Consider the following 10,750-nt stretch of genomic DNA (forward strand, 5'->3'; position numbering starts at 1 on the left):
ACAAGTATGTGGAATACTTTCCCACACAAGTTATGTACTATAAATGTCTACATCCTGTTCAAGCTTTCTTGCTGAAACCTGATTAATACTCTGACATTGTGGGGAAGGCTAACATAGAAAACAGATAATCCTCCCTTTTTCCATTTTCATTTCCTTTTTCTGGCACAATTCTTTACTGCTGCCCATCTAGGCAGTATTAACCTCAACGTTTCCAATTGTGGTTCACAATTTTTTTTTTATTAGGCCTTATTTTCATCCTATTGTAAATAATAAGGTCGTGCAAAGTTCTCAGAATAAGGGATTTCAGTCTAAAAATTTCAGACCTCCTCTTCAAATTCTTCACGAAGAAGATTCTCAGCTAATAAGACACTTTAAAAATTTGTGAAATTTTTTTTTAGAGATGTATTCTTCTATACTATTCTATATTGAATAGTTTCCAAATAAATGTCCTTTCTATTCTGTTGCATTCCTCACCTATATTTAAAATTATTTTACAAAACAATGTAAATGAGTACAGAGTCCTTTTCACTTTCTTCCAGTGTGTTTGGCATGTATGATCACTTTGTACCAATCTATAGTTTGGGTCCTCAAACAGTGAAACTACTCTGATTTATGTTTTAATTCAGAAAAAATACTTTGTGAGTATGGCTCTTCATAAATGGGAGCCTAAAGCTATATCCACTATACTGATTTTTAATTTTGTCCTAAACAATCATGGGAAAAAGAGATTTATGAACATAAGAGGCAAAGAAAGTCTGAAAATAGCTACCATCATGTCTCTCTATGTTAAGTTTCTTTATGAAAGGAAAACAAACATGTTTTATTTATTGAGAATTCTTCATTGACTTTTAAAACTCAGATGTCTCAAAGACCACGACTGCCAAGAACTGGAATGAAAATTAAGCTAAAACCCAGGTTTTCAATATCGAAATTGAAATATATATTAATTAGGGCAATGTCTAAGGAAAATATCTTTGTATCTCTGGAAAATCATAGAGGCTACTGAGACATCGTATTTTGCTAACTAGTTATGTGACCACCTTACTTTAATGCATTTTATTAGGCAATAGAAGAGAACCAAACTGTTCTATTAGGTACATATTCAGCAAATATTAGTTAAGTGTTCTGAACTATTAAACTATCAAGACACAACTATTCTCTTTAAAAGTTTATATGTCAAAAAGGAGGACAGACATACATACCCAAATGTCTACAAAAGAGAAATTAATATAATAAATGGCCCAAGTGATTCAATCTGAATGCTGTAGTATGTAAAAGAAAGTAAAGATGCCAGTCCAGTTGGTTTAATCATGAAAGTCTTCGTTGGTCAAAGAAGTTTTCAGTAGTTATAAAATGGGGGAAATTGCTTTGCAAAGAGTTTGGAAATGATGGATATTATTTAGGCAATAGACGAAATATTTGTTTAACAAAAAATTTTGTTTGAAGCAGGAAATTGTCCACTGAGACTAAAATATATGAGCACTATAGGAGAAAATAGGAGCTTAGGCATTTTAGACACCAGAGAATGGGCAAATATTTATAAACCACAAGAAACAAAATAGAAAATACCAATCCTGCTCATTGGGGTAAATGATTTCCAGTGAATAAAATTATTTGAAATACTTTTCCACAGAAATTAAATACCACAGCATCCTACTTCCCTGTTAAAGCTTTCTTACACCTTAAGTCCTTAGATGATTTAAGAAAGACTTTCCATTAAATGCTGATAGTCTTTGCTTTCTTTTTTGGAAAATTTCAAAATTCCCCTTCAATGGCTTAATCTTGGAATCAGAGGTTCCTAGAGTTAAGTTCTCTGAAGTCTTCAACACCGGCAATATGAAATCCAAAGATGAAGAATGTGTTGTCATTAATAAAAACATTCTCGGGAACACAAAAAAAAATGTGTTATACAATTTGCTAACACTCTACAATTTTATTTTTACGAAGTGTATGTTAACTACAGTTGGGTCTCTGTAATATCTAAAACCTGTATGAAAAAAAGATTTCCACTGAAAACTGCCCCTGTGTGAAACTAAGGATCACACTCAATCAGTTGTTCAAAATGTGATTATATTCTCCAACGGCGTTAAAGTAAGTGGAATGGCTGACAGTATAAGACTTAGCAGTTTAAGAGTATGAATTTCCATAACTGATTACTTACGATTTGGAGCCACATGATGTCGCTCTATACTATAAAATGATCTGATAGAGAAAGGAAGAAGAAAAAAAAATCCTTTCTATTCTTGTGAAGAAGCGGCATCCATTATCCAGATGCTGAAAAATGGAGGGTGCAGGGGCACTGGGCTGAATGGTCAGAAGATAGCTCTTGATTTTGAAACAAGATCCTTTAATGAGGACAAAGTACTGCAGGCCCGAGATGGAGTTATTGTGGAGAAGCGGCAGAGAATCCCGGCGTCTGCTGCTCTCACTTCTGTTCCTCGCAGTCTGGGAGACTGGGAGCGGCCAGGTCCGCTACTCGGTCCCTGAGGAGGCCAAACACGGCACCTTCGTGGGCCGCATCGCCCAGGACCTGGGGCTGGAGCTGGAGGAGCTGGTGCCGCGCATGTTCCGGGTGGCGTCCAAAGGCAGTGGGGACCTTCTGGAGGTAAATCTGCAGAATGGCATTTTGTTTGTGAATTCTCGGATCGACCGCGAAGAGCTGTGCGGGCGGAGCCTGGAGTGCAGCATCCACCTGGAAGTGATCGTGGAGAGGCCGCTGCAGGTTTTCCATGTGGAGGTGGAAGTGAGGGACATTAACGACAATCCGCCTGTGTTTCCCGGATCACAAAAGAATCTGTTTATGGCCGAATCTAGGCCGCTTGACTCTTGGTTTCCACTAGAGGGCGCGTCCGATGCAGACGTCGGGGCCAACGCTCTGCTCACTTACAGACTGAGCCCCAATGAGTATTTCTCGTTGGAAAAAACATCCGATGACAAGCGGATAAAACGTCTTGGACTTGTATTAAGGAAACCTTTAGATAGAGAAGAAAGTCCGGAAATATTTTTAATGCTCACGGCCACTGATGGAGGCAAACCTGAGCTGACTGGCACCATTCAGTTATTGGTCATAGTGCTAGACGCCAATGATAACACTCCTGCTTTCGATAGAACACTCTATACGGTGAAATTACCAGAAAATGTTCCTAATGGAACGTTAGTAATTAAACTTAACGCCTCAGATTTAGATGAAGGCTCCAACGGAGATATTATTTATTCATTCTCAACTGATACTTTACCAAATGTGAAATCTAAGTTTCACATAGATCCAATTACTGGAGAACTTATTGTAAAGGGATATATTGATTTTGAAGAAAGCAAATCCTTTGAAATTTTTGTAGAAGGCATTGATAAGGGACAGCTCCCACTCTCTGGCCATTGCACAGTTATGGTGGAAGTTGAAGACACCAACGATAATGTGCCAATAATGGAATTCAAGTCCCTGTCACTCCCAATCAGAGAAGACGCTCCATTGGGGACCGTCATCGCCCTGATAAGCGTGTCCGACCGCGACTCCGGTGTAAACAGGCAGGTGACCTGCACACTGTTACCTCATGTCCCCTTTAAGCTGGTGTCCACCTTCAATAATTACTATTCGCTGGTGCTGGACAGCGCCCTGGACCGCGAGAACGTGGCAAACTATGAGCTGGTTGTGACAGCGCGGGATGGGGGCTCGCCTTCGCTGTCGGCCACCGCCAGCGTGTCCGTGGAGGTGGCCGACGTGAACGACAATGCGCCGGTATTCGCGCAGCCCGAGTACACGGTGTTCGTGAAGGAGAACAACCCGCCGGGCTGCCATATCTTCACGGTGTCTGCGCTGGACGCCGACGTTCAGGAGAACGCGCTAGTGTCCTACTCGCTGGTGGAGCGGCGCGTGGGCGAGCGTGCGCTGTCAAGCTACGTGTCGGTGCACGCGGAGAGCGGCAAGGTGTACGCGCTGCAGCCGCTGGACCACGAGGAGCTGGAGCTGTTGCAGTTCCAGGTGAGCGCGCGCGACGCGGGCGTGCCATCTCTGGGCAGCAACGTGACGCTGCAGGTGTTCGTGCTGGACGAGAACGACAACGCACCCGCGTTGCTGCCGCCTGGGTCTGGCAGCGGGGGCGGCGCGGTGAGCCCGCCGGTGGCGCGTTCTGTGGGTGCGGGCCACGTGGTGGCGAAGGTGCGCGCGGTGGACGCGGACTCGGGCTACAACGCGTGGCTGTCTTACGAGCTGCTGTCGGAGGCGGGGGGCACTCACAGCCCGTTCCGCGTGGGGCTGTACACGGGCGAGATCAGCACAACGCGAGCCCTGGACGAGGCGGACGCGCCGCGTCAGCGCCTTCTGGTGCTGGTAAAGGACCACGGCGAGCCTGCGCTGGCAGTTACCGCCACCGTGCTGCTGTCGCTGGCGGACAGCGGCCAGACGCCAAATAACCCGTCACGGATGTCCGTGGAGGCCACAGGCCCAGAGGCGGCGCTGGTGGATGTGAACGTGTATCTGATCATTGCCATCTGCGCGGTGTCCAGCCTGTTGGTGCTCACGCTGCTGCTGTACACTGCGCTGCGGTGCTCGGCTCCGCCCACCGAGGGCGCGTGCGGGCCGGGGAAGCCCACGCTGGTGTGCTCCAGCGCGGTGGGGAGCTGGTTGTGCTCTCAGCAGAGGCGTCAGAGGGTGTGCTCTGGGGAGTGCCCGCCCAAGACCGACCTAATGGCTTTTAGTCCCAGCGTACCTGAATCTGGGGAAAGAGTGAATCAGCAGGCAGCATCGGGGGATTCTCTTTCTAAGGTTAGTTTGTAAATATTCTTTATTTAATCTGAATTATTTAATCTAAAGTTTCGTTTTCTTTTATTCTATCAATTTATTTCTAATATTAAAAATTTCTCAGATTCATGTTTCTCTGTTTTAAATTGTTTTTACTCTTCTTACATACCATTTAAACTAAAATATTGTACAATTTTGACACCAAGGTAATGTATGTTCTTTTCGTTTCTAATCATTATTAAATGTATCTTTATATAACTAGTGTTTAAAATTTTGTGCAATTTTCACCTATTTATTGTCAATTGTAATTAACATTTTGGAGAGCAGTGTCTTCTTATTTTTCTATTGAAAAGTGCACAGACAGAATAACGTAGGTCAATGAATTATTTGAAAGTGAAAACTCCTGTTACCTCCATTCCAGGAGTTACTCAAACGCACCTTCCAAATCACTTTTTCTTTTTTCTCCCCCAAACATGGCCACTCTTTTAACTTTATAACTGTGGTTAATTTTGACCTGTTTCCTAAACTTTATCTAAATAGAATTAAGTAAAATATGTTATATATGTACATATGTTTGTGTATTTCTCATATTTACCATTCATTTTTCTGTGGAATCATCTATATTGCCATATTTGTTGGAGTTCAACTATTTTCTCTCTAGTGGTCTTTTAATGAATATAGTATATGAGTTATTTATTCCACTGTTGTGAATTTTCATTGTTTTTAATGTCTATTTCAAGAGTAATACTACCATAAATATATTTGTAAAAATTTTATTGCCTATGTACACACTTTTCTCTATTATTTAACTAAGAATGAGATTAGTGAAACATAGAATATTTACATATCTTTATCTTTAAGAGATCATGCCAATTTTCCCAAATGCATTTATTTGTTTAAACCCCTGTTAGAGTGTATGAGAGTTCCTATCTCCAAAACTAGACGTTGTCAGATTATTTACATGACTGTCATTTTGCTGGGTATGTTTAAGATTCTCATTTTTTGTTTTCTGATTTATAAATGAGGTTAAGCACCTTCCTGTATTATTATTAGCCATTTTTATATCTTATTTTGTGCAATAGCTGTTCAAGTCTCCTGTCCATTTATCTATTTTATCCTGTTTCTTTCTATTACTTTTTACAATTTTCTTATATTCTAGACATAAACTTTTCTTGATTTTGCACTTTTCTACTCTGTGGCTTGGGATCAAGATTAATTTTCCCCAAGAACTTTCAAGTGGACATTCAAGACCACTTCTTAAAAATGAATTCCACATATTTTTACAAAACAATTGTCCATTATATAAGCATGGCGTTTTTCTCTTCTAATCTTTTAACTTTTTTTCAGTAACACAATGTTGCTTCTTTTATTTCCACCTAAATTTGCATATAAATTCCATAAAAATAACTTTATGTAGTTTTGATTTGGATTGTATTGAATCTAGCATTGAGGAACATGAAGCTAGTTGATATCTTTACTATAATGAGTCATTCCATTCATGAGCATGGTCTATTTATCTAAAAAATCTGTAATGTTTCTTAATTTTTTTAAATATTCTGTGTAAAGGTTCTATATATCTTTCTTTAGATTTATTCTTAGGTGTTTGCAATTTGTGATCATTATAAATATCAACTTTGTTTAAAATTTATTTCTGTTTAACAATGATGAATATATATATTATATTTTTGTATTGATATGTTACGAGTTCTAGTAATTTACCTATAGGTGCTTTGTATTTTTTCATGTAGGCAATGATCCCATCAGAAAGTAATGATGGTTATATTTTTTCCTTTCCAATTACATCTTTTACATCTTTTGTGTCTTATTATATTAGGTAGAACCACTAGTACTATGTCAAATATAATATTAATAATATATTTCTCGTGGTTAAGAATGCTCCTAACTTCTTGTAAAGCAGAAATATGCTTATTTCACGATCACTTTAGAAAAATAGTTTTGCTGAGTATCAAATTCTGATTGGAGGTTATTTTCTTCCCAGAACATTCAAGATGACATTGTATATCCTTCTTTTGAGGAGGTGGCTGTCAAGTTTATTGTTTGGCAGTGTGCCCTTTTTCTCTTTTTTCCAAGCTGCTTTTTAATAATTTTTCTTTGTTTTTGATTTTCAATGGCTTTATTATATGCTCAGTTTTAATTTTCTTTACCTTTCTTTTGCTTTTTTCCATTTAGTTTTCTTTACTTTTATCTTGCTTTTATTCTTAAGGTTTTTTTTTTTTTTTTAGTTTTATCTTGCAGTTTTGAAAGCTTCTTGAATATGTGGCTTGATGTCTTTCAACAGTATAAAAAATTTCAGCAATCTGCCTTCAAATATTGCTTTTGCTTCATGTTTTTCTCTTCTTTTCCTCTAACTCAAGGGATATGCATGTTAATTTTTTTCACCATATCTCTTATATCTTCTATACCCTATCTTTTAAAAAAATCACTTTTGATCTCTTTATTACATGCTGAATTTTTATTCTGATCAATCTTCTACTTCAGCAATTTTCTCTTATTTCAATATATAATTAAAATCATCAATTGAAATTACATTGTTATTGTGACTTTTTCAGCTTTAGAATTATATTTTTTCTTTTAAAAATAGACTACTGTTTTCTGGTGAAATTCTTTATTATGTATTTATTACATTATATTAATTACAATTTATTTGTGATCTGCTAGATCACTGTAATAATTGGATTAGCTACATGTCTTTTTTATTGTTCATTTTTTCTTATGATAATATATTGAATTTTGGATATTGTGCATGGGAAGTTATGGTTGTTCTAGATGTAGTTATATTCTAGAAATGGGTAAGGAACTTATAAATATCTGATGTATATAGGTTGAGGGCATTTATGAGAAGACTTCAATTGAGATAAATTTTTCTTTTTCTTTTTTTAACTACTACAGTGATGTTTGTCATTATAAAACTTCTGAACACTTTATTTTTCTCTCTCCTACTCGTTCTCCAATTCTATTCTATAGTTTCATATAAAGTAAAGTTAGAATACATATTTTAACTTTATTTTAAAACCTTCTTTCTTCCTCTCCACCACTGAATAAGAACCAAGACTATTAAAGTTTATTGCTGTTTAATAACTCTATTCTTTTCTACCCTGGACACTGGCTAATGCTATAAGAATTTTGCACTTCAAGTTTCCACTCATTTGATCTGAGATTTTAAAACTGGATTTGACCTAAGAGTTTGTCATTTCTCTCAATTTAATGATAAACTGTGGCTCAGAGACATAAAAAACTTACCTAAGGCCACATGGATATTAATGTGAATACATAGAATAAACCACAAAGTTCTAGAATTTAGCTGCATTGTCCCTTTCTACCATTAAATAAGATCATTTGGCACTAATGAAGGCAATGGGGTTCTGAGCAAAAACTATCCTTAATTTAATTTACTTATTTCTTTCAGAAGTACTTTAAAATTATCCCAGAATGGATATATAACATAAATATTTTAGCTCAATATTTTATAGAGAAGTTGAATCATTCTAAAAGTAACATAAATATATGTACAAAACACAATATGCTTTCATAGGATAAATTATTTTCCGTACATAATTAAATTTTTTGGTCAAATTTTATGTAGCTGCATAAATTGTTTATAAATCTTTAAAAGATTGCTTGTTATTTCTCAGCAGTGTGGTAGACCTACATAGTTTTCTACAGATAGGAGAGAAATACAGCATAAAATTTTATTCTGGTTTTGTAGGAAACAAAGGACATCTAGACTCCAATGCAAAATTAAATTTCCTAGTGTGAAATCTTTCTAAATCCTTCCCAGTAAATTAATAGAGACACCACAAAACACCATCTGGTTTCTTTACCCTAAATTCATTATCAAGGAAGGAGTTTTATTTCTGTAGTGAGGGTTAAATATAACTGAAATTTCTTGAGACACTAGGTAGTGAAAAGATCAGTCAATAAAGTAAACTATAATATTGGATTAAAAGAATGATTTGGAAAAAGATTTAAAGAATTTTCTCTATATATGGAATCATCTATGGAATTAAGATTAGAAAGTCTATAATTGTTGAGAGAGTAACCCCCTACCCAAAAGAGTTGAATGTTGAAAGACAAATGTAGGTGATAATTCAAAAACTTAAGATAATCTAACAAATATAATCTAACAGATATGAAAATGGGTCAAATGTCGAGAGTCTTGTTTTCTCCTGAAATATCTTTATATTTACAAGAAAAAAATATAAACTGAAAAAGGCATGTAATATTGATGGCATTTTCTCTATTTGGTATCTTTAAAAAATATTTAAATATATACTAGAAGTATTCTGTGTATGCAATTACTATGCATACATTGTAAATACCGTACTATCAGTTTGTCTGTTAAACATTTAATATTTACTTTTTTCAAAAGTAAATTTATTTATAGTGTAGTTTTATAGTTTCACATCAGTTATGGTTCTATAATAGAAGGTCAATGTTACCTGATAATATTTTTGACATATTTGTTATCATTTTCTTGTGTATTAAAATGTCGTGTATTAAAATATTAAAAAGTTATCATTATCAGTAGTTGTTACATACATAGTCTTGAAAATTGATTAGTGTTGAAATTCTTTAGTGTTTGGATGATCTGAATGCTAAGGTGAAAATCATGATAGTAGAGATAGTAAGAATCTTTCAAAAACTAAATGAATGATAAATGTGCTTTAAAGTTTATATCAGAAACAAATCTGGTAACATTATCTTATTCCTTTACATTATTTTTTTGAATACTGGGAAGAATGCTGGGAAACAAATTAATTCCAATTGATTTTGTATTTTCTATTAATTTCTCATTTCTTTTCAAGCTACTCTTTACATTACCACTTTTCCATAGTTGTTTTCTACATTGGCACACAAAAATACTTCAAGTCCCATATATGATTTACACCAAAATTAAGGAAATATATTTGGGGTTTATGCTTTACATGTAAAAGTATCAAGTAATAGAATTATTGATCTCCGTGATCCTCTTGTCTTCACAGGTAAAGATTTTGTAATATTTAAGGAATTCTAGGGAGTATATACATAAGTAGAGGATTAAATATCTTCCATTTAAATATGGAAAGATTGCTGACTTTTGAGGGGTGTATTTTCTTCTGGCTATATTTGTTAAGTGACATCCAAGTGGTATACAACAAATCAACTGGAGGATTAAAAGAGATGAAATTAACAGAGAATTAACCTGGCTAACAATGTGATTGATTTCTTTTCAACGTTTTATTTTTTACTAGAACCCAAACATTTTATGGAGTAGCATATCTACAGATATTATGATATTGATTTGCAGCATAAAAGCAAATATATGCACTTTCACAATTTGTATCAACCCTGACTTAATAATATCAACTTGAGAAATGCTGTCTAGATGCATCTAATTTGAAAATAGTGCCAAGATGCTTATCAAAATTGAATGACTATGACTTTGGCTTCCAGAAAATTTTAATCTCCACATTATGATTTTTTCAGGCAATAGTAAAAGTAGCTAGGCGATATAGAGAGAAATTAAAGAAATGGATTTTTAGCAGTTTGAAAATAAGACTACAAAATGGAACTCAGACAAGAATGTTATTCAAATAGTTTTAGTTACTTTGAAAATAACATCAACAAAAGCCAATATTAAATGCTGCAAAATAAGAACGTAAATTTGTTTTAAGGGTAATGTAAAACTAGTATACAAACATATCATCAAAATAATAGAGAAAACCCCATAAATTTTAATAAGATATATTTAAACATGAAAAGAAATGAAAAAAATAAACTAAAATTTTAAAGTCAGCCAAGGAATACATAAAGCCTCTCCCTAAATAAATCAGTACACATCACTTAGTAAAGATTGGCGTGACACGACCTCAATAGTATTGATTTCGGAATATTTAATGAAAAATAATACCTTATTAAAATTTTAATGATATATTTTGAGTAGAGATCAGGGAAATAAAGAATACATGTCATTGAAATTGAGAAACATTAAACGAATGTAAGATTAATAAA

At 35.3% G+C, this 10,750-nt stretch overlaps 2 protein-coding genes across 2 annotated transcripts in view; both read left to right on the plus strand.

The window, feature by feature from the left end:
* The window catches only part of LOC105306989 (protocadherin alpha-1-like), a 191,277-nt gene that overhangs the window by 19,532 nt on the left and 160,995 nt on the right, over positions 1–10,750 (plus strand).
* The window catches only part of LOC105306987 (protocadherin alpha-4-like), a 26,728-nt gene continuing 18,200 nt past the window's right edge, over positions 2,223–10,750 (plus strand). The window contains exon 1 of the mRNA XM_011382321.2: positions 2,223–4,762. Within this exon, the coding sequence (XP_011380623.2) occupies positions 2,351–4,762 (2,412 nt within the window). The 5' untranslated portion in view covers positions 2,223–2,350. The remainder of the gene's footprint in view (positions 4,763–10,750) is intronic.

The sequence above is a fragment of the Pteropus vampyrus genome, unplaced genomic scaffold (genome assembly GCF_000151845.1).
Source record: "Pteropus vampyrus isolate Shadow unplaced genomic scaffold, Pvam_2.0 Scaffold470, whole genome shotgun sequence".
NCBI classification, from domain to species: Eukaryota; Metazoa; Chordata; class Mammalia; order Chiroptera; family Pteropodidae; genus Pteropus; species Pteropus vampyrus.